Source organism: Entelurus aequoreus, linkage group LG27, assembly GCF_033978785.1.
Source record: "Entelurus aequoreus isolate RoL-2023_Sb linkage group LG27, RoL_Eaeq_v1.1, whole genome shotgun sequence".
NCBI classification, from domain to species: domain Eukaryota; kingdom Metazoa; phylum Chordata; class Actinopteri; order Syngnathiformes; family Syngnathidae; genus Entelurus; species Entelurus aequoreus.
This window is the reverse complement of record NC_084757.1, coordinates 3,142,370-3,169,869: the sequence shown is the minus strand read 5'-3', so window position 1 is coordinate 3,169,869 and position 27,500 is coordinate 3,142,370. Positions and strand designations below refer to the sequence as shown.

Here is a 27,500-nt window from a genome sequence, read left to right as displayed (position 1 = left end):
CTACATATGCTAAATGTTAGCATGCTAACTTTTTAAAAGTACATTTTACACTTTATTTTAGCAAATTCTGCAGTCGTACATACACATTAGAGTCATACAACTTGGTACTTAACAAATGCTAACTACATTACATATGCTAAATGCAACATTTTTTAAATCTAATTTTACACTTTTTTAGCAAATTATACAGTCGTACATACACATTACAGTCATACAACTTGGTACTTGACACATGCTAACTACACTACATTGTAACGACATTACATATGCTAAATGTTAGCAATTTTAAAATAGTATGCTCATTTTTTAAAATCAAATTTCACATTTTTTTAGCAAATTCTGCAGGCGTACATACAGCTTAGAGCCAAATAACTTGACACAAGCTAACTACACTACGTTGTAACTACATTACATATGCTAAATGTTAGCATGCTAACTTTTTAAAAATGTAATGTTACACTTTTTTAGTGAATTTTGCAGCCATACAACTTGGTTCTTGACAAATGCTAACTACACTACAGTGTAACTTCATTATTACATATGCTAATGCTAGCATGCTAACTTATTATTTTTTCCGAATTTTGCAGGCATACAAACACAGGAAGTAACATGCGAGCTAAAAAACATAAAGAGGAAGTAGCATGCTAGCTAACAAATGTAGGAAGTAGCATGCCAGCTTTTGAAAACTTAGCATGCGTAACATGTTAGCTAACTAACAAACACAGGATGTAACATGTGAACTAGAAAACACAAATGGGAAGTAGCATGCTAAATGACAACAAACCCGAGAAGGAGCATATTAGCAAACAAACAAACACAGGAAGTGTCATGCTAGCTAACAAACACAAACAGGTAGGAGCATGCCAGCTAACAAAAAAAACACAGGAAGTAGCAGTCTAGCTAACAAAGCAACATTGCAAGTAACATGCTAGTTAACAAACCCAAACAGGAAGTATAATGCCAGCTAACAAACACAAACAGGAAGTAGCAGTCTAGCTAACAAAGCAACATTGCAAGTAACATGCTAGTTAACAAACCCACACAGGAAGTATAATGCCAGCTAACAAACACAAACAGGAAGTAGCAGTCTAGCTAACAAAGCAACATTGCAAGTAACATGCTAGTTAACAAACCCACACAGGAAGTATAATGCCAGCTAACAAACACAAACAGGAAGTAGCAGTCTAGCTAACAAACCCACACAGGAAGTAGCAGTCTAGCTAACAAACCCACACAGGAAGTAGACAAAGGAACAACAGGTGTTGTGTTTATCATTTAAGTGAAGACTAAATACAAAATGTGTGTAACTTCTTTTTACACTTGTAAGAATGTTGAAATGTGTTAAAAAAAATGCCGGCCGCTTGACTCTGGAACAGATGACTTCTCTTTGTATTATTTGGATCTTAGAGGTGATCTGAATAACTCCGACTAAGTAACTTTGAACCCTCAGTTTTACAGTATCTTATATTACTGTGAAATATATATATATATATATATATATATATATATATATATATATATATATATATATATATATATATATATATATATATATATGTATGTATATATATATATATATATATATATATATATATATATACATACACATATATATATATATATATATATATATATATATATATATATATATATATATATATATACATACACATATATACTGTATATATATATATTTCACAGTAATATAATATAATATAGTAATATAGTGTATGTATATATATACATATATACATATATATATATGTATATATATACATACATATATATATATATATATATATATATATATATATATACATACATACATATATACATACATACATATATATATATATATATATATATATATATATATATATATATATATATATATATATATATATATATATATATATATATATATATATATATGCAAAAGCAGTGAAGTTGTCAGGTAATGGTAAATAAAAAGAGAATACAACAAATCCTTTTCAACTTATATTCAATTGAATAGACTGCAAAGACAAGATATTTCATGTTCACACTGAGAAACGTTATTTTCTGCAAATAATCATGAACTTAGAATTGAATGGCAGCAACACATTGCAAAAAAGGCATTTTTACCAGTGTGTTACATGGCCTTTCCTTTTAAAAACACCCAGTAAAGGTTTGGGAAGTGAGGAGACACATTTTTGAAGTGGAATTCTTTCCCATTCTTGCTTGATGTACAGCTTAAGTTGTTCAACAGTCTCCCTTCTCATATTTTAGCCTTCACACATTTTCAATGTCTGGACTACAGGCAGGCCAGTCTAGTACCCACACTCTTTTACTATGACTGTTGTAACACCTGGCTTGGCATTGTCTTGCTGAAATAAGCAGGGGCGTCCATGGTAACGTTGCTCGGATGGCAACATATGTTGCTCCAAAAGCTGTATGTACCTTTCAGCATTAATGGTGCCTTCACAGATGTGTAAGTTACCCATGTCTTGGCCACTAATACACCCCCATACCATCACACATGCTGACTTTTACACTTTCACCCTAGAACAGTCCGGATGGTTCTTTTCCTCTTTGGTCCGGAGGACACGACGTCCACAGTTTCCAAAAACAATGTGAAATGTGGACTCGTCAGACCACAGAACACTTTTCCACTTTGCATCAGTCCATCTTAGATGAGCTCGGGCCCAGCGAAGCCGGCGGCGTTTCTGGGTGTTGTTGATAAACGGCTTTGGCTTTGCATAGTAGAGTTTTATCTTGCACTTACAGATGTAGCGACCAACTGTAGTTACTGACAGTGGGTTTCTGAAGTGTTCCTGAGCCCATGTGGTGATATCCTTTACACACTGATGTCGCTTTTTGATGCAATACCGCCTGAGGGATGGAAGGTCACAGGTTTAGCCGCTTAAGTGCAGTGATTTCTCCAGATTCTCTGAACCTTTTGATGATATTACGGAGCGTAGATGGTGAAATCCCTAAATTCCTTGCAATAGCTGCTTGAGAAATGTTGTTCTTCAACAATTTGCTCAGGCATTTGTTGACAAAGTGGTGACCCTCGCCCCCGTCCTTGTTTGTGAACGACTGAGCATTTCATGGAAGCTGCTTTTATACCCAATCATGGCACCCACCTGTTCCCAATTAGCCTGTTCACCTGTGGGATGTTCCAAATAAGTCTTTGATGAGCATTCCTCAACTTTCTCACTCTTTTTTGCCACTTGTGCCAGCTTTTTTGAAACGTGTTGCAGGCATCAAATTCTAAATTAGCTAATATTTGCAAAAAATAAGAAAGTTTGTCAGTGTGAACATGAAATATCTTGTCTTTGCAGTCTATTCAATTGAATATAAGTTGAAAAGGATTTGTTGTATTCTCTTTTTATTTACCATTTACACAACGTGACAACTTTAATGCTTTTGGCTTTAGTATATATGTACATACATACATAGTTTTTGTCAGAGATGTGGATGTTAAAAATAACTTCTTTCAATCTCTTCTGCAAAAACCTTAAGGAGACAGAAACCTGCTTGGTGATGAAGATTCTGGAACTTGTTGGTTTTGCTTGAGGCCAAAAACTACCAAGAAATCATTTCAACACACTTCTGAGAATGTTCCATTTGGACTTTTTGTCACCTTCAATGACTTCCATCTAAGGGTGTCCTCCATACAACTTCTTTTACTTTCCATAACACACCATATTTGACATACTTGTATCATTTTGTAGTGTGGAATCTTAGAAAAGGTTTAATCAAATGAAAATAGTCAGGAAGTGACTTTGTGGAACCAGGAAGTGACTTTGTGGAACCAGGAAGTGACTTTGTCTTGGCAGGAAGTGACTGTTTGTAACCAGGAATTGACTTTGTCTTAGCAGGAAGTGACTGTTTGTAACCAGGAAGTGACTTTGTTTCACCAGGAAGTGACTTTGTGTTACCAGGAAGTGACTTTGTGTTACCAGGAAGTGACTGTAGCCAGGAAGTGACTTTGTGTTACCAGCAAGTGACTTTATGTTACCAGGAAGTGACTTTGTTACCAGGAAGTAACTTTGTGTTACCAGAAACTGACTGTGTTACCAGGAAGTGACTGTGTTATCAGGAAGTGACTTTGTGTTACCAGGAAGTGACTGTGTTACCAGGAAGTGACTTTGTTACCAGGAACTGACTGTGTAACCAGGAAGTGACTTTGTGTTACCAGGAAGTGACTTTATGTTACCAGGAAGTGACTGTGTAACCAGGAACTGACTTTGTGTTACCAGGAAGTGACTTTGTGTTACCAGGAAGTGACTATGTTACCAGGAAGTGACTATGTTACCAGGAAGTGACTGTGTAACCAGGAAGTGACTTTGTGTTACCCGGGAGTGACTTTGTGTTACCCGGACGTGACTTTGTGTTACCAGGAAGTGACTTTGAGTAAACATGAAGTGACTTTGTGTAAACAGGAAGTGACTTTGTGTAACCAGGAAGTGACTTTGTGTTACCAGAAAGTGAATTTGTGTTACCAGAAAGTGAATTTGTGTTACCAGAAAGTGAATTTGTGTAACTAGTAAGTGACTTTGCGTTACTTGGAAGTGACTTTGTGTAACCAGGAAGTTACTTTATGTTACCAGAAAGTGACTTTGTGTTTCCTGGAAGTGACTTTGTGTAACCAGGAAGTGACTTTATGTTACCAGAAAGTGACTTTGTGTTTCCTGGAAGTGACTTTTTGTAACCAGGAAGTGACTTTATGTTACCAGAAAGTGACTTTGTGTTACCAGAAAGTGACTTTGTGTTTCCTGGAAGTGACTTTGTGTTACCAGAAAGTGAATTTGTGCTACCAGAAAGTGAATTTGTGTAACTAGTAAGTGACTTTGTGTAACCAGGAAGTGACTTTGTGATACCAGAAAGAGAATTTGTGTTACCAGAAAGTGAATTAGTGTAACTGTTAAGTGACTTTGCGTTACCTGGAAGTGACTTTGTGTAACCAGGAAGTGACTTTATGTTACCAGAAAGTGACTTTGTGTTTCCTGGAAGTGACTTTGTGTTTACAGGAAGTGCCTTTGTGTTTCCAGGAAGTGACTTTGTGTAACCAGGAAGTGACTTTGTGTTACCAGAAAGTGACTTTGTGTTACCAGGAAGTGACTTTGTGTAACTATGTTTAATTGTAGATATAAAAAAACATGAACCTATTTATTATTAACCATCTGAAATGGACTTCATCTGTCTTAAAGTTGAAGTGGACTGGTAATTGTTTTTTTTTTGGCGACACCGAGTGATCACAATCGTTATGTTTGGCTCACAATGCGGCAAGTCGAATGATGCGGACACGTTTGTTACTGTATACTTTCTAATACTGCCTTGCAGACTTTGTAAGTAAGATGAATGATTATGTTCATATTGACAAATATGAATTACACTGCAATACTGTTCAACCATCATTACGTGTGCTTAGCTGTTGTGTAGCTGCAAGCTCCTAGCATGTTTAGCTCTGGTCCTCAACTAGAAGTAAACACCAACCTTGCAGGACATTTAGATGCCGGCTGTATCGGACATGATATCACGCATTTTACATGCAAGCCGATATCCTCCGATACTTGTTTATCTATGATATTGTAGAGATATCAGATATATGATGCTGGGATAAGAATATCTATGATATTGGAAATATATCAGATATATGATGCTGGGATAAGAGTATTTATGATATTGGAGAGATATCAAATATATGATGCTGGGATAAGAGTATTTATGATATTGGAGAGATATCAGATATATGATGCTGGGATAAGATTATTTATGATATTGGAGAGATATCAGATATATGATGCTAGGATGAGTATTTATGATATTGGAGAGATATCAGATATATGATGCTGGGATAAGAGTATTTATGATATTGGAGAGATATCAGATATATGATGCTGGGATAAGAGTATTTATGATACTGGAGAGATATCAGATATATGATGCTAGGATAAGAGTATTTATGATATTGGAGAGATATCAAATATATGATGCTGGGATAAGAGTATTTATGATACTGGAGAGATATCAGATATATGATGCTGGGATAAGAGTATTTATGATATTGGAGAGATATCAGATATATGATGCTAGGATAAGAGTATTTATGATACTGGAGAGATATCAGATATATGATGCTAGGATAAGAGTATTTATGATATTGGAGAGATATCAGATATATGATGCTGGGATAAGAGTATTTATGATATTGGAGAGATATCAGATATATGCCTGCACTTAGTTGACCTTTGACTTTAGCGGGGTCTTACCGTCCACGTGGCCGACTTGGCGGTGCTGGACTGCTGGAAGGACACGTCGAAGGTGTGCGGGCCGGCGTAGTCCGTGTTGGATGGGATGGCGGGCGAGGGCGACATGGCGTCGAAGGTGGAGCTGGGCTGGGCGTAGGGCGAGGGCGCCGTCACGTTGTTCTGGGCGTGGTCGTTGTTGTACGGGCTGGTGGACGTGGAGCCGCCGTTCTGGATGCTCTGGTCCATGCTGTTCAGGAGCCCCAGGTTGGTGTACTGGGACTGAGGAGCACATGGGGGCAAAGGTCAATTCACCGCCATCTTGGAATCAAACTTTTGAAGGAAACATCAAACTGCCAACGCTTTTTTTCTCTCTCTCAAACCATTGATGTGAGAGGAGAAGAAGACTGTAGACAGGAAGTGATTTTATGCAACCAGGAAGTGATTTTATGTAACCAGGAAGTGATTTTATGTAACCAGGAAGGGACTTTATGTAACCAGGAAGTGACTTTATGTAACCAGGAAGTGACTTTGTGTAACCAGCAAGTGAATTTATGTAACCAGGAAGTGACTTTATGTAACCAGGAAGTGACTTTATGTAACCAGGAAGTGACTTTATGTAACCAGGAATTGATTTTATGTAACCAGGAAGTGACTTTGTGTAACCAGGAAGTGACTTTGTGTTACCCGGATGTGACTTTGTGTAACCAGGAAGTGACTTTATGTAACCAGGAAGTGACTTTGTGTAACCAGGAAGTGACTTTGTGTTACCAGGATGTGACTTTGTGTTACCAGGATGTGACTTTGTGTAACCAGGAAGTGACTTTTATGTAACCAGGAAATGACTTTATGTAACCAGGAAGTGACTTTGTGTTACCAGGATGTGACTTTATGTAACCAGGAAGTGACTTTGTGTTACCAGGATGTGACTTTGTGTAACCAGGAAGTGACTTTATTTAACCAGGAAGTGACTTTATTTAACCAGGAAGTGACTTTGTGTAACTAGGAAGTGACTTTGTGTTAACAGGAAGTGACTTTAACAAATATTTTATACAATTAAATACTGTATACATTAAAGTGCAACCAGGAAGTGACTTCATGTAACCAGGAAGTGACTTTGTGTAGCCAGGAAGTGACCTTGTCTTAGCAGGAAGTGACTTTGTGTAGCCAGGAAGTGACTTTGTGTAACCATGAAGTGCCCTTGTCTCAGCAGGAAGTGACTTTTTGTCACCAGGAAGTGACTTTGTGTAGCCAGGAAGTGACTTTGTCTTAGCAGGAAGTGACTTTGTGTAACCAGGAAGTGACTTTGTCTTAGCAGGAAGTGACTTTGTGTAGCCAGGAAGTGATCTTGTCTTAGCAGGAAGTGACTTTGTATAGCCAGGAAGTGACTTTGTGTAACCATGAAGTGACCTTGTCTTAGCAGGAAGTGACTTTGTGTAGCCAGGAAGTGACTTTGTGTAACCATGAAGTGACCTTGTCTTAGCAGGAAGTGACTTTGTGTCGCCAGGAAGTGACTTTGTGTTACCAGGAAGTGACTTTGTGTAAACATGAAGTGACCTTGTCTTAGCAGGAAGTGACTTTGTGTAGCAAGGAAGTGACTTTGTGTAGCCAGAAAGTTACTTTGTGTAACCAGGAAGTGACTTTGTGTAACCAGGAAGTGACTAGGTCACCAGGAAGTGACTTTGTGTAACCAGGAAGTGACTGGGTCACCAGGAAGTGACTTTGTGTCACCAGGAAGTGACTTTGTATCACCAGGAAGTGACTTTGTGGTACCAAGAAGTGACTTTGTATCACCAGGAAGTGACTTTGTGTTACCAGGAAGTGATTTTGTGTTACCAGGAAGTGACATTGTGTCCCCAGGAAGTGACATTGTGTCACCAGGAAGTGACTTTGTGTCACCAGGAAGTGACTTTGTGTTACCAGGAAGTGACTTTATGTAACCAGGAAGTGACTAAATGTAAACACCTGCATCACATCGCCTGTTAGCAATATTACCGTTGAATGCTTTTTATACCCCACTTGTTTTTTCACTCAAGAATGATTTTGCAAATCATTTAGTTTTACTGCATGTACGTTTTGATATGAACTTATTTTCACACTTGAATGACAGCTAAGGATGACAAAATAAGACTTCAAACATCTGGACACCTCAAAAGATGGAGGACAGCCACAGTTTGACCCTGGAACAGATGATTTCTAGTCACATTATTTCCTGAATACACTTGAAGGTACACTGGAACATTGTAAACACCTAACTGCTGTACACATTTACATCTGCTCTACACTTAATACCTAACATATGTAAATGAACACTTGAATACTGTACACTTAATATTTTTTACACTTGAATATAGTATCCACATGGTATAGTATAGTACACATTTAAATAAACACTTGAATATACTTAAATATCTTATACATTTAAATGCACTGTACACGAATGCCATACTTTATATGTACACTTGAATATTATATACACTAGGATATTGGGTACACTTAAATATACATTACACTTTTGTATGCATTTAAATGTTGTGCACATTTGATTGTACACTTAAATATTGTATACATTTAAATGTACACAATTTTCAAGCGTATATGATTAAATGTACATTTAAATGTATGCAGTATTTAAGTATACTTTTAAATGTACACTTATTATAGTTATGTACACCTAAATATAATATACACTTAAATACTGTATACATTAAAATGTACAGCTAAATATAAATACTTAAAAACCGTATACTTTAAAATGTACACCTAAATATAATATACACTTAAATTCTGTATACATTAAAATGTACACCTAAATATGATATACACTTAAATAATGTATAATTAAAATGTACACTTAAATACTGTATACATTAAAATGTACACCTAAATATAATATACACTTAAATACTGTATACATTAAAATGTACACCTAAATATAATATACACTTAAATACTGTATACATTAAAATGTACACCTAAATATAATATACACTTTACATTAAAATGTACACCTAAATATAATATACACCTAAAAACCGTTTACATTAAAATGTACACCTAAATATAATACACTTAAAAACTTTATACAATAAAATGTACACCTAAATATAATATACACTTAAATACTGTATACATTAAAATGTACACCTAAATATAATACACTTAAAAACTTTATACAATAAAATGTACAACTAAATATAATATATACTTAAATACTGTATAATTAAAATGTACACTTAAATATAATATACACTTAAATACTGTATACATTAAAATGTAAACCTAAATATAATATATACTTAAATACTGTATACATTAAAATGTAAACCTAAATATAATATATACTTAAATACTGTATACATTAAAATGTAAACCTAAATATAATATATACTTAAATACTGTAAACATTAAAATGTACACCTAAATATAATATACACTTAAATACTGTATACATTAAAATGTACACCTAGATATAATATACACTTAAATACTGTATACATTAAAATGTACACCTAAATATAATATACACTTAAATACTGTATACATTAAAATGTAAACCTAAATATAATATATACTTAAATACTGTAAACATTAAAATGTACACCTAAATATAATATACACTTAAATACTGTATACATTAAAATGTACACCTAAATATAATATACACTTAAATACTGTATACATTAAAATGTACATCTTAATAGACAACACTTGAATGAAAAGAATTACAACATTTTATCAGTGGAGGTTAACAGATTGATCCAAATATTGATATCATCGATACCAGTGTATTGTATCAATACAATCATGGTTTATTCTAATTATAATAATGATCAACAATGGAAAGTCAAAAAGAGATACTGACCCCGTACTGTGTATACACGGTATCAGATCAATAGCAAAAGGTGCCGTATCGGCCAGCGCTGGTTAGTTGTCAGTGCTGGTGAACAACATGTTTTCAAGAGGAGACAAAGGTCAAAGGTGAAGCAGGGCGCCATAAATCACAGGTCCTGTTTCTAGACACCACCCACTTTGTCTCCTTTTAAAAAAAAAACATCCTCGTCCTCAAGAAGAGAAAAGATTTAAAAGTGCCGCCCGCCTCTTCCGTCCTCGCCATGGCGTTTATAAACCAGGTGCAACATTAATCTGCCGTGTTTATTTCCAGCCCGGCTGACCACAGCTGGCGCGGCGCACTCGCGGGCCGGGTGTTGGCGCTCTCGCCGCAGGACCACCGCCACATGGGCGACTTATCCAACTTAAAGGGTCCCCTCTGCAGAACAATGTGCAGGTGTGTGTGAAGGAGGGAACACACACACACACACACACGCACGCACACACACACACACACACACACACACACACACACACACGCACGCACACACACACACACACACACACACACACACTCACACACACACACACACACACACACACACACTTACACACACTTACACACACACACACGCACGCACACACGCACACACGCACACACACACACACACACACACACACACACACACACACACACACACACACACACACACACACACACACACACACACACACACACACATTCATGTGTTTGTTACCTTCTTGAGACCTGAGAAAAATGCCTCCCTCTTTAGGACCAGCCTTTCTAGATATATAAAGATGTGTATTTACAACATTAATAATATATACATACTATGCACATATAACAAAGCTTGTTGTGAAAAATGAGTTGGAATTTCACAAGAAAAAGGTCACAATTTCACAAGAAAAACTTGGAATTTTGGCAGTGTTATAATAAAAGTCGTCATTTTACTCAACGCAAGTCAAAATTTTACAAGAAAAACGGAACATTTGTGCACTATTATGATAAAAGTTGGAATTTTACTCAACGACAATCGCAATGTTTACAAGAAAAGCTTAAAATGTTGGCAATTTTATGAAGAGAGTCGTAATTTTCCTCGACAAAATTCACAATTTTATAAGAAAACTTCAAAATGTTGGCCATATTATAACAATCATCGGAATTTTACTTGGCAAAATGATGACAAAAGTCATCATTTTACTCCAAAAATGTCACTATTTTACAAGAACGACAAAAACATTGGCAATGTTGTGATACAAGTCCAAATTTTGTATGACAAATGTCACCATTTTGCATTAAAAAGTCATAATTTTACATTAAAAAAAAAAGGCATAATTTTACGAGAAAAATATTGCGATTTTACAGAAACAAAAAAAATATGAGTAATTGTTCCAAATTTTATAAGAAAAAAGTCGACACATTGTGATAAAAAAAATTGCTTTTAGTTCATTTATTTTGGGGGGAATTTTTTGTTTGTAATTGTTTTTTAATCTTCATTATTTACTTCAACTTATTACAGTATGTCTCTAAATCTATATTTATTTTATTTTTTTTAAATACATGTCTTACACACACTTGTTATTTCATATGTTGACCAGAGGGGGAGCACTTTTAAAACAGACACAGTCACTTTGAATAATCCCTCCTTTTTGGGACCACCTTTATTTTGATAGATGTCACCACCAGGGGTGCTAATGAGATCTCTATTTTTTATTTTCTTTGTAATGTGCTTAAGGCCGATGACAAAGGAGTCAGGGACCACAGATGGCCCCTGTGCCGCACTTTGGGCAACCCAGCTGTAGAAGCTAACTGCTAATGGCCACTATAGTCTTAGTAGCGTAGTGTATTTGTTCATCCTATGGTCACATAATGGTTGTCTAATGTCAGCACAGGAAGTGGTCAAATCAGCTGTTCACCTGTTAGGTTTTTTGGGGTGGATGAATAGGGAAGTCCTTCTTTAGCTGCCGTCTTGTTGTATCATATATCGCTGCCTTTGCACCTGTCAATGTTTACTTTTGGATGCACATTAAAACAACAAAAAAAAATCCTGACTTTGGAGCAATGTTCACAGACTCTAGTATTTGGCTCTCTATTAGATGCAATGGTTTTCCGTATTAGGTGGCGACTTGTCCAGGGTGTACCCCGCCTACCGCCCGAATGCAGCGGAGATAGGCTCTGGCACCCCCCCCCCGCGCCACCCCGAACGGGACAAGCGGTAGAAAATGGATGGATGGGTTTCTCCCGTATTGGGACCATGATTTATGTCCTAACTTTTTTACAACGGTCCTCATATGGACGGTACGTTTCCTTGTTGATGTCTCAAGAAGGGCACACACACACACACACACACACACACACACACACACACACACACACACACACACACACACACACACACACACACACACACACACACACACACACACACACACACACACACACACACACACACACACACTTAAAGCCAACGTTCACAGGAATGGTTCTTACACAATTCTGTCTTTTCCCGGCGGTGGTGACATCACCAAATTGTAACCACAAAAAATAAATGTTCTCTTGAACGAGCACACACGTTACTACCCCACCTGGCTGTACCTACGTTGTTATGTTATATATTACCAACTATAAATGGCACCTTGCATAACAAAAACACAAAAATAATCCACCAAATCAAAACCACAAAAAATAAACTCTTGCATGAGCACACACCTATGAACTTATGTTGTTATGTTATATATTATTAACCATAAATGACAACTTGTCCAACAAAATAACAGACATCAAAATAATCCACCAAATCAAAACCACAAAAAATAAACTCTTGCAAGGGCACACACCTATGACAGTATGTTATATATTATTAATCATAAACGGCTTCTTGCACACCAAAAACACAAAAAGAATCCACCAAATCAAAACCACAACAATGAACTTGCTCTTGCTAGAGCACACACCTATAAACATATGCTATTATTATTAACCATAAATGACAACTTGTCCAACAAAATAACAGACATCAAAATAATCCACCAAATCAAAACCACAAAAAGTAAACTCTTGCAAGGGCACACACCTATGACAGTATGTTATGTTATATATTAATAACCATAAGTGGCTTCTTGCACACCAAAAGCACAAAAATAATCCACCAAATCAAAACCACAAAAAGGAACTTGCTCTTGCACGAGTACACAACTATGACCGTATGTTGTTATGTTATATATTATTAACCATAAATGGTACCTTGCATAACAAAATACCAACAGACATCAAAATAATCCACCAAATAAAAACCACAAAAAATAAATGTTCTCTTGCACAAGCGCACACATTACTACCTGGACGAACGTTAATTATGTTATATATTATCCACCATAAATGACACCTTGTCCAACAAAATACCGACAGACATCAAAATAATCCACCAAATAAAAAACACAAAAAATAAATTTTCTCTTGCACAAGCGCACACATTACTACCTGGACGAACGTTAATTATGTTATATATTATCAACCATAAATGACACCTTGTCCAACAAAATACCAACAGACATCAAAATAATCCACCAAATAAAAACCACAAAAAATACATTTTCTCTTGCACAAGCGCACACATTACTACCTGGACATACGTTATTTATGTTATATATTATCAACCATAAATGACACCTTGTCCAACAAAATAATGACAGACATCAAAATAATCCACCAAATAAAAACCACTAAAAATAAATTTTCCCTTGCACAAGCGCAAACATTACAACCTGGACATACGTTATTTATGTTATATATTATCAACCATAAATGACATCTTGTCCAACTAAATAATAACAGACATCAAAATAATCCACCAAATAAAACCCACAAAAAATAATGATCTTGCACAAGCGCACACATTACTACATGGACGAACGTTAATTATGTTATATATTATCAACCATAAATGACACCTTGTCCAACAAAATTATAAAATAAAATAACAAAATACCAACAGACATCAAAATAATCCACCAAATAAAAACAAAAATAAATAAATTTTCTGTTGCACAAGCGCACACATTCCTACCTGGATGAAAATTAATTATGTTATATATTATCAACCATAAATGACACCTTGTCCAACAAAATTGTAAAATAAAATAACAAAATACCAACAGACATCAAAATAATCCACCATATAAAAACCACAAAAAATACATTTTCTCTTGCACAAACGCACACATTCCTACCTGGACGAACGTTAATTATGTTATATATTATCAACCATAAATGACACCTTGTCCAACAAAATTGTAAAATAAAATAACAAAATACCAACAGACATCAAAATAATCCACCAAATAAAAACCACAAAAAATAAATGTTCTCTTGCACAAGCGCACACATTTAATACCTGGACGAACGTTTATTATGTTATATATTATCAACCATAAATGACACCTTGTCCAACAAAATTACAAAATAAAATAACAAAATACCAACAGACATCAAAATAATCCACCATATAAAAACCAAAAAAAATACATTTTCTCTTGCACAAGCGCACACATTAATACCTGGATGAATGTTAATTATGTTATATATTATCCACCATAAATGACACCTTGTCCAACAAAATTACAAAATAAAATAACAAAATACCAACAGACATCAAAATAATCCACCAAATAAAAACCAAAAAAAATACATTTTCTCTTGCACAACCGCACACATTACTACCTGGACGAACGTTAATTATGTTATATATTATCAACCATAAATGACACAAATGTCCAACAAAATTATAAAATAAAATAACAAAATACCAACAGACATCAAAATAATCCACCATATAAAAACCACAAAAAATAAATTTTCTCTTGCACAAGCGCACACATTTAATACCTGGACGAACGTTAATTATGTTATATATTATCCACCATAAATGACACACTTAAAGCCAACGTTCACAGGAATGGTTCTTACACAATTCTGGGTTTTCCCGGCGGTGACATCACGGCGTTGAAGCAGGCGGGGTCGCCATGACGCACCAGCGACCACGAAGGTGGCGTCTGCGCTGGCAGGCCGCAATTATCGACGTCAAAAATGGGTGGGAAGAAAAGCGACACGCTGGCCACCGACCAAAAGACATAAAACAGAATTCCAGCCTTTTTTTTTCCCCTCCACATTTGAAGTTTAATGGAGTGGAAGTTGTCTTTGATAAGAACTCTCCCTTGTAATCACCCGCTAATGAGACCCTTGGAGGACCTTCCTGCTCGGACCTTTGAAGCATCCTTTAAGCCCGTCTGACGCCCTCAGACCCACACCAAGGAAGTCCACACCTCCGTCACCTCACACAAAACTGCGGTCAGCGGGACCACCGGAGGACTCCGGCAAACCTCAGAGTGGTCCAGTCTGACACTGCCTGGGCACACTTGACACCTTAAGTCCGCTTTGTTGCCAGCCTGGACCTATCGTCTTACACACTGTAAGCCAGATACAAAAACAGAAACACAAAAAGAATCCACCAAATCAAACACCCACAATAAATAACTCTTGCATGAGTACACACATATGGACCTATGTTGTTATGTTATATTAGCAACTGTAAATGGCACCTTGTCCAGCAAAATAATAACAGACATCAAAATAATCCACCAAATCAAAACCACAAAACATTATTTTCTCTTGCACAAGCACACATGTTACTACCCCACCTGGCTGGACCTACGTTGTTATGTCATATATTAGCAACCATAAATGGCACCTTGTCCAGCAAAAATAATAACAGACATCAAAATAATCCACCAAATCATAACCACAAAAAAATAAATGTTCTCCTGCACGAGCACACACGTTACTACCCCACCTGGCTGGACCTATGTTGTTATGTTATATATTAGCAACCATAAATGGCACCTTGTCCAGCAAAATAATAACAGACATCAAAAGAATCCACCGAATCAAACACCCACAAAAAATAACTCTTGCATGAGTACATGTTGTTATGTTATATTAGCAACCATAAATGGCACCTTGTCCAGCAAAAATAATAACAGACATCAAAATAATCCACCAAATCATAACCACTACCCCACCTGGCTGGACCTATGTTGTTATGTCATATATTAGCAACCATAAATGGCACCTTGTCCAGCAAAAATAATAACAGACATCAAAATAATCCACCAAATCATAACCACTACCCCACCTGGCTGGACCTATGTTGTTATGTCATATATTAGCAACCATAAATGGCACCCTGTCCAGCAAAAATAATAACAGACATCAAAATAATCCACCAAATCATAAACACACTAAAATAAATGTTCTCTTGCACAAGCACACACGTTACTACCCCACCTGGCTGGATCTATGTTGTTATGTTATATATTAGCAACCATAAATGGCACCTTGTCCAGCAAAATAATAACAGACATCAAAAGAATCCACCAAATCAAACACCCACAAAAAATAACTATTGCATGAGTACATGTTGTTATGTTACATTAGCAACCATAAATGGCACCTTGTCCAGCAAAATAATAACAGACATCAAAATAATCCACCAAATCAAAACCACAAAACATTATTTTCTCTTGCACAAGCACACACGTTACTACCCCACCTGGCTGGACCTATGTTGTTATGTTATATATTAGCAACTATAAATAGCACCTTGTCCAGCAAAAATAATAACAGACATCAAAATAATCCACCAAATCATAACAACAAAAAATAAATGTTATCTTGCACAAGCACACATGTTACTACCCCACCTGGCTGGACCTATGTTGTTATGTTATATATTAGCAACTATAAATGGCACCTTGTCCAGCAAAAATAATAACAAACATCAAAATAATCCACCAAATCATAACAACAAAAAATAAATGTTCTCTTGCACAAGCACACACGTTACTACCCCACCTGGCTGGACGTATAGTGTCATGTTATATATTAGCAACCATAAACAGCACCTTGTATGAAAAAAACACAAAAAGGAATCCACCAAATCTAAACCACAAAAAATTTACTCTTGCAAGAGCACACACCTATGAACTTATGTTATGTTATATATTAGCAACCATAAATGCCACCTTGCATAACATAAACACAAACAAATCCACCAAATCAAAACTACAAAAAATAAACTCTTGCAAGGGCACACACCTATGAAACTAAGTTGTTATGTTATATATTATTAACCATAAATGGCACCTTAAATAACATACACAAAAATAATCCACCAAATCAAAACCCCAAAAAATTAACTCTTGCAAGAGCACACACATATGGACCTACATTGTTATGTTATATTAATAACCATACATGGCACCTTGTCCAGCAAAATAATAACAGACATCAAAATAATCCACCAAATCATAACCACAAAAATTAAATTTTCTCTTGCACAAGCACACACGTTACTACCCCACTTGGCTGGACGTATGTTGTTATGTTATATATTAGCAACCATAAACAGCACTTTGCATGACAAAAACACAAGAAGGAATCCACCAAATCTAAACCACAAAAAATGAACTCTTGCAAGAGCACACATCTATGAACTTATGTTATGTTATATATTATTAACCATAAATGGCACCTTAAATAACATACGCAAAAATAATCCACCAAATTAAAACCCCAAAAAATTAACTCTTGCAAGAGCACACACATATGGACCTAAATTGTTATGTTATATTATTAACCATAAATGGCACGTTGTCCAGCAAAATAATAACAGACATCAAAATAATTCACCAAATCATAACCACAAAAAATACATTTTCTCTTGCACAAGCACACACGTGACTACCCCACCTGGCTCGACGTATGTTGTTATATATTATTAACCATACATGGCACCTTGCATTACATAAACACAAAAATAATCCACCTAATCATAACCACAAAATTTTTTATTTTCTCTTGCACGAGCACACACATTACTACCCCACCTGGCTGAACTTATGTTGTTCTGTTATATTATTAACCATAAATGGCCCCTTGTCCAGCAAAATAATAACAGACATAAAAATATTCCACCAAATCATAACCACAAAAAAATAAATTTTCTCTTGCACAAGCACACATGTTACTACCCCACCTGGCTGGACCTAAATTGTTATGTTATATATTATTAACCATAAATGGCACCTTGCATAACAAAAACACAAAAATAATCCACCAAATCAAAATCAGGAAAAATTAATTTTCTCTTGCACGAACGCACACATTACTACCCCACCTGGCTGGACCTATGTTGTTTTGTAATATATTATTAACCATAAATAGCACCTTGCATAACAAAAATAAACACAAAATAACCCACCAAATTACAACCACAAAAAAATCAATTTTCTCTTGAACGAGCACACACATTGCTACCTCATCTGGCTGGACCTATGTTGTTATGGTATATATTATTAACCATAAATGGCACATTGCATAACAAAAACACAAAAATAATCCACCAAATCAAAACCACAAAAAAATAACTCTTGCATGAGCACACACACCTATGAACTTACCGGTATGTTGTTATGTTATATATTATTAACCATAAATGACACATTGTCCAACAAAATAACAGACATCAAAATAATCCACCAAATCAAAACCACAAAAAATAAACTCTTGCAAGGGCACACACCTATGACTGTATGTTATGTTATATTTTTAATTTTCCTGAGGGAACTGTCCTGAAGGAATCAATAAAATACTATCTATCTATCTATCTATCTATCTATCTATCTATCTATCTATCTATCTATCTATCTATCTATCTATCTATCTATCTATCTATCTATCTATCTATCTATCTATCTATCTATCATTAACCATAAGTGGCTTCTTGGACACCAAAAGCACAAAAAGAATCCACCAAATGAAAACCACAAAAAGGAACTTGCTCTTGCACGAGCACACAACTATGACCGTATGTTGTTATGTTATATATTATTAACCATAAATGGTACCTTGCATAACAAAATACCAACAGACATCAAAATAATCCACCAAATAAAAACCACAAAAAATAAAAATTTTTGATACCTTCCATCCATCCATTCATCCATCCATCCATTTTCTACCGCTTATTCCCTTCGGGGTCACGAGGCTCCAGCGCCCCCTGCGACTCCTTGTCCAACAAAATAATAACAGACATCAAAGTAATCCACCAAATAAAAACCACAAAAAATAAATTTCCTCTTGCACAAGCACACACATTACTACCTGAACGAACGTTAATTATGTTATATATTATCAACCATAAATGACACCTTGTCCAACAAAATAATAACAGACATCAAAATAATCCACCAAATAAAAAACATTAAAAATACATTTTCTCTTGCACAAGCGCACACATTACTACCTTGACATACCTAATTATGATATATATTATCAACCAAAAATTACACCTTGCCCAACAAAATAATAACAGACATCAAAATAATTCACCAAATAAAAACCACTAAAAATACATTTTCTCTTGCACAAGCCCACACATTACTACCTGGACGAACGTTAATTATGTTATATATTATCAACCATAAATGACACCTTGTCCAACAAAATAATAACATACATCAAAATAATCCACCAAATAAAAACCACAAAAAAAACCTCTCTCTTGCACAAGCGCACACATTACTACCTGGACATACGTTAATTATGTTGTATATTATCAGCCATAAATGACACCTTGTCCAACAAAATAAAAACAGACATCAAAATAATCCACCAAATAAAAACCACAAAAAATACATTTTCTCTTGCACAAGCGCACACATTACTACCTGGACATACGTTAATTATGTTATATATTATCAACCATAAATGACACCTTGTCCAACAAAATAATAACAGACATCAAAATAATCCACCAAATCAAAAACATTAAAAAATAAATTTTAATAATAATAATAATAATACCTGGGATTTATATAGCGCTTTTCTAAGTACCCAAAGTCGCTTTACATGTTAAAAATTTTCTCTTGCACAAGCGCACACATTACTACCTGGACATACCTAATTATGATATATATTATCAACCAAAAATGACACCTTGCCCAACAAAATAATAACAATCATCAAAATAATCCACCAAATAAAAACCCCTAAAAATACATTTTCTCTTGCACAAGCGCACACATTACTACCTGGACATACGTTATTTATGTTATATATTATCAGCCATAAATGACACCTTGTCCAACAAAATAATAACAGACATCAAAATAATCCACCAAATCAAAAACATTAAAAATACATTTTCTCTTGCACAAGCGCACACATTACTACCTGGACATACCTAATTATGATATATATTATCAACCAAAAATGACACCTTGCCCAACAAAATAATAACAGACATCAAAATAATCCACCAAATAAAAACCACTAAAAATACATTTACTCTTGCACAAGCGCACACATTACTACCTGGACATACCTAATTATGTTATATATTATCAACCATAAATGATACCTTGTCCAACAAAATAATAACAGACATCAAAATAATCCACCAAATAAAAACCACAAAAATACATTTTCTCATGCACAAGCGCACACATTACTACCTGGACATATGTTAATTATGTTATATAATATCAACCATAAATGGCACCTTGCATAATAAAAACAAATAAAAATAACCCACTGCATCAAAACACCATATCCACATGTTCTCTTGCATTACTACCCGCTTGGCTGGACGTATATTTTCATGTTGTATATCAGGGGGCCCCAAACTTTTGACTAAATTTGGCCGGGGCCATGTAAAGTAACACAATATATACAGTATATACACACATATGTAGCCTATACATGTGTACATATATATACTGTATATATGTTATATTATTGTAATGGATACATTGTTAATAATTAATATAATAATTATTATTATTATAATTGGATGCATGGATGATCAATCAGAAATATCAAGCAGCTAAAATGCACTAAGCATGGATACGTGTGCATTTTTCCCATCATGCATTGTAATGGTTTTAAATGGGTGTCATTTTGAACTATGTGTTGTGCTTGGACATTTGGACAAAGTTCAGTGAACAAGTTGTGTTACGTGTTTCTGTGTTAGTTTATTTGCTCCATGAGTAGGAAAGGTTGTTTAGATTGTGTCATTTATAAAAATGCTGTGTCTACTTCAAAGTGCAATTCCTGATCATTAACCTGAATTACTCACATTGTCCACAAGATGGCGGCAAACTCGCAGCAATTATACTGAACACGTAGTTTATACTGCAACACGTGTGATGTCATCATGCCATCTTAAACACAACTGTTGTGTTTATTTGTATGATTGATTCAAATATCATCCCTTCAAGCCACGCCCCCGTACTGAAGACAGATATCATTACTTCAAGCCACGCCCCGTACTGAAGACATATATCATCCCTTCAAGCCACATCCCCTGTACTGAAGACAGATATAATCCCTTCAAGCCACGCCCCGTACTGAAGACAGATTTCATCCCTTCAAGCCACGCCCCCCGTACTGAAGACATATATAATCCCTTCAAGCCACATCCCCGTACTGAAGACAGATATCATCCCTTCAAGCCACATCCCCTGTACTGAAGACATATATCATCCCTTCAAGCCACGCCCCCGTACTGAAGACAGATATCATCCCTTCAAGCCACGTCCCCGTACTGAAGACAGATATCATCCCTTCAAGCCACGCCCCCGTACTGAAGACAGATATCATCCCTTCAAGCCACGTCCCCGTACTGAAGACAGATATCATCCCTTCAAGCCACATCCCCTGTACTGAGAACAAATATCATCCCTTCAAGCCACGCCCCCATACTGAAGACAGATATCATCCCTTCAAGCCACGCCCCCTGTACTGAAGACACTTGTGTGTCCCCACTTCTGAAATTAGGATGATGTCCCTACACACACACACACACACACACACACACACACACACACACACACACACACACACACACACACACACACACACACACACACACACACACACACACACACACACACACACAACAGTATATACACACATATACACAACAGTATATACACGTTCACAACAGTTTACATACAACAGTATATACACATACACAAGAGTATATACACACACACAACATTGTATACACAACCACAACAGTATATACACACACACCATTATATACACACTCACAACAGTATACACACACATTATATACACATTCACAACAGTATATACACTCAACAGTATATACAAATTCCAATCAGTATACACTTACACACATAACAGTATATACAAATTCACAACAGTATACACACACACACACAACAGTATATACACATTCACAACAGTATACACACAACAGTATATACACATTCGCAACAGTATACACACACACAACAGTATATACACATTCACAACAGTATGCACACACACTCCAGTATATACACATTCACAACAGTATACACACACAACAGTATGTACACTTTGACAACAGTATACACACACAACAGTATGTACACTTTCACACATAACAGTATATACAAATTGACAAAAGTATACACCCACAACAGTACATACATGTTCACAACAGTATACACACACACAACAGTATATACATATTCACAACAGTATACACACACACAACAGTATATACATATTCACAACAGTACACACACAACAGTATATACAAATTGACAACAGTATACACACACAACAGTATATACACAACCACAACAGTATATACACATTCACAACAGTACACACACAACAGTATATACATATTTACAACAGTACACACACAACAGTATATACAAATTGACAACAGTATACACACACAACAGTATATACACAACCACAACAGTATATACACATTCACAACAGTATACACACCCACAACAGTATATACATATTCACAACAGTACACACACAACAGTATATACAAATTGACAACAGTATACACACACAACAGTATATACACGTTCACAACGGTATATACACGTTCACAACAGTATATACACACAACAGTATATACACGTTCACAACAGATACACACACAACAGTATGTACACTTTCACAACAGTATACAACCAGTATATACACAACCACAACAGTATATACACATTCACAACAGTATACACACAACAGTATATGCACATTCACAACAGTATACACACACAACAGTATAAACAAATTCACAACAGTATACACACAACAGTATATACACAACAGTATATACACTTTCACAACAGTATATACTCAACAGTATACTGTATACACATTCACAACAGTATACACACAACAGTATATACTCATTCACAACAGTATATACAACAGTATATACACTTTCACAACAGTATACACACACAACAGTATACTGTACACACATTCACAACAGTATACACACAACAGTATGTACACGATAACAACAGTATACACACACAACAGTATATACACATTCACAACAGTATACACACACAACAATATACACACATTACCAAATAGTATACACACACGACAGTATATACACATTCACAACAGTATACACACATTCACAACAGTATACACAAACAAGAGTATATACATACACACACACACACAAAAGTATATACATATTCACAACAGTCTACACACACACACAACAGTATATACACATTCACAACAGTATACACACCTTCACAACAGTATACACAAACAAGAGTATATACATACACACACACACAACAGTATAAACACGTTCACAACAGTATATTCACAATCACAACAGTATATACACGCACAATAGTACAGCAGTATATACACACACAACACTATTTACAACGTGACAAACATGAGAAGGACAGAATATTTGACGTGTATTGAACATGTGACACAACAGTATATACACGTACACAACCGTATATCTAAACACACAACAGTAGATACTGTATAAACAACAGTATATACACGTACACAACTGTATATCTAAACACACAACAGTATATACACCTACACAACCGTATATCTAAACACACAACAGTATATACACTTACACAATCGTATATCTAAACACACAACAGTATATACTGCATAAACAACAGTATATAAAAATACACAACCGTATATCTAAACACACAACAGTATATACTGTATAAACAACAGTATATACACGTACACAACCGTATATCTAAACACACAACAGTATATACTGCATAAACAACAGTATATACAAATACACAACCGTATATCTAAACACACAACAGTATGTACTGCATAAACAACAGTATATACACGTACACAACCGTATATCTAAACACACAACAGTATATACTGTATAAACAACAGTATATACACGTACACAACCGTATATCTAAACACACAACAGTATATACTGTATAAACAACAGTATATACACGTACACAACCGTATATCTAAACACACAACAGTATATACTGTATAAACAACCGTATATACACGTACACAACCGTTTATCTAAACACACAACAGTATATACTGTATAAACAACAGTATATACACGTACACAACCGTTTATCTAAACACACAACAGTATATACTGTATAAACAACAGTATATACACATACACAACCGTATATCTAAACACACAACAGTATATACTGTATAAACAACAGTATATACACGTACACAACCGTATATCTAAACACACAACAGTATATACTGTATAAACAACAGTATATACACGTACACAACCGTATATCTAAACACACAACAGTATATACAACCACAAACACAATGGCATATATATAGTTTATGCACACACGGGTTATACAAACAGCAGCATATACACATGCAAGAGCATATATCAACAACGGCATACACACACACACACACACACACACACACACACACACACACACACACACACACACACACACACACACACACACACACACACACACACACACACACACACACAGCAGTATATATAAACAAGAGCATATACATACACACAACAGGATATACACACACTACAGTATATATAAACAACAACATATACACACACCAGTATATATACACACTACAGTATATATATAAACAACGACATATACACACACCAGTATATATACACACTACAGTATATATATAAACAACGACATATACACACACCAGTATATATACACACTACAGTATATATATAAACAACGACATATACACACACCAGTATATATACACACTACAGTATATATATAAACAACAACATATACACACACACCAGTATGTATACACGCCCACTACAGTACATATAAACAACATATACACACACCAGTATGTATACACGCCCACTACAGTACATATAAACAACAGTATATACTACACACACAACAGTAGACATAAACAACAATATATACTACACACACAACAGCATATATACACACAATAGTAGAAATAAACAATGACTTGTCCAGGGTGTACTCCACCTTCTGCCCGAATGCAGCTGAGATAGGATCCAGCACCCCCCGCGACCCCGAAAGGAACAAGCAGTAGAAAATGGATGGAGTATATACTGCACACACAACAGCATATATACACACACAACAGTAGACATAAACAACAGTAGACATAAACAACAGTATATACTGCACACACAACAGCATATATACACACACAACAGTAGACATAAACAACAGTATATACTGCACACACAACAGCATATATACACACACAACAGTAGACATAAACAACATTATATACCACACACAAAACAGCATACAGTATATACACGCACAATATAAACAACAGCATATACTACACAAACAACAGAATATATACACACACAACAGTACACACACACAACAGTAGACATAAACAACAATATATAACACACACACACACACACACACACACACACACACACACACACACAAGTATATATAAACAACAACATATACATACACACAACAGGATATTCACACACACTACAGTATATATAAACAACAACATATACACAGACCAGTATATACACACACACTACAGTATATATAAACAACAACATATACACACACCAGTATATACACACACACTACAGTATATATAAACAACAACATATACACACACCAGTATATACACACACACTACAGTATATATAAACAACAGTATATACTACACACATAACAGTAAATATACACACACAACAGTATACACACACAGCAGTAGAAATAAACAACAGAATATACTACACACACAACAACATATACAACAGTAAATACAACACACACAACAGTAGAAATAAACAACAGTATATACTGCACACACAACAGCATATATACACACACAACAGTAGACATAAACAACAGTATATACTGCACACACAACAGCATATATACACACACAACAGTAGACATAAACAACATTATATACCACACACAAAACAGCATACAGTATATACACGCACAATATAAACAACAGCATATACTACACAAACAACAGAATATATACACACACAACAGTACACACACACAACAGTAGACATAAACAACAATATAACACACACACACACACACACACACACACACAAGTATATATAAACAACAACATATACATACACACAACAGGATATTCACACACACTACAGTATATATAAACAACAACATATACACACACCAGTATATACACACACACTACAGTATATATAAACAACAACATATACACACACCAGTATATACACACACACTACAGTATATATAAACAACAACATATACACACACCAGTATATACACACACACTACAGTATATATAAACAACAACATATACACACACCAGTATATACACACACACTACAGTATATATAAACAACAACATATACACACACCAGTATATACACACACACTACAGTATATATAAACAACAACATATACACACACCAGTATATACACACACACTACAGTATATATAAACAACAACATATACACACACCAGTATATACACACACACTACAGTATATATAAACAACAACATATACACACACCAGTATATACACACACACTACAGTACATATAAACAACAACATATACACACACCAGTATATACACACACACTACAGTATATATAAACAACAACATATACACACACCAGTATATACACACACACTACAGTATATATAAACAACAGTATATACTACACACATAACAGTAAATATACACACACAACAGTATACACACACAGCAGTAGAAATAAACAACAGAATATACTACACACGCAACAGCATATACAACACTAATTACAACACACACAAGAGTATATATAAACAACAGTATATACTACACACACAACAGTAAATATACACACACAACAGTATACACACACAGCAGTAGAAATAAACAACAGAATATACTACACACACAACAACATATACAACAGTAAATACAACACACACAACAGTAGAAATAAACAACAGTATATACTACACACACAACAGCATA

At 35.2% G+C, this 27,500-nt stretch overlaps 1 protein-coding gene across 5 annotated transcripts in view; it reads right to left on the bottom strand.

Annotated features, from left to right (window-relative positions):
* Nucleotides 1–27,500, bottom strand: part of LOC133644195 (tumor protein 63-like) — a 498,490-nt gene that overhangs the window by 58,464 nt on the left and 412,526 nt on the right. For all 5 annotated transcript variants that reach the window (XM_062038540.1, XM_062038537.1, XM_062038538.1 and 2 more), the window contains one exon: nucleotides 6,258–6,515. In XM_062038540.1, coding sequence (XP_061894524.1) covers nucleotides 6,258–6,482 — 225 coding nt within the window. In that variant the 5' untranslated portion in view covers nucleotides 6,483–6,515. The remainder of the gene's footprint in view (nucleotides 1–6,257; nucleotides 6,516–27,500) is intronic.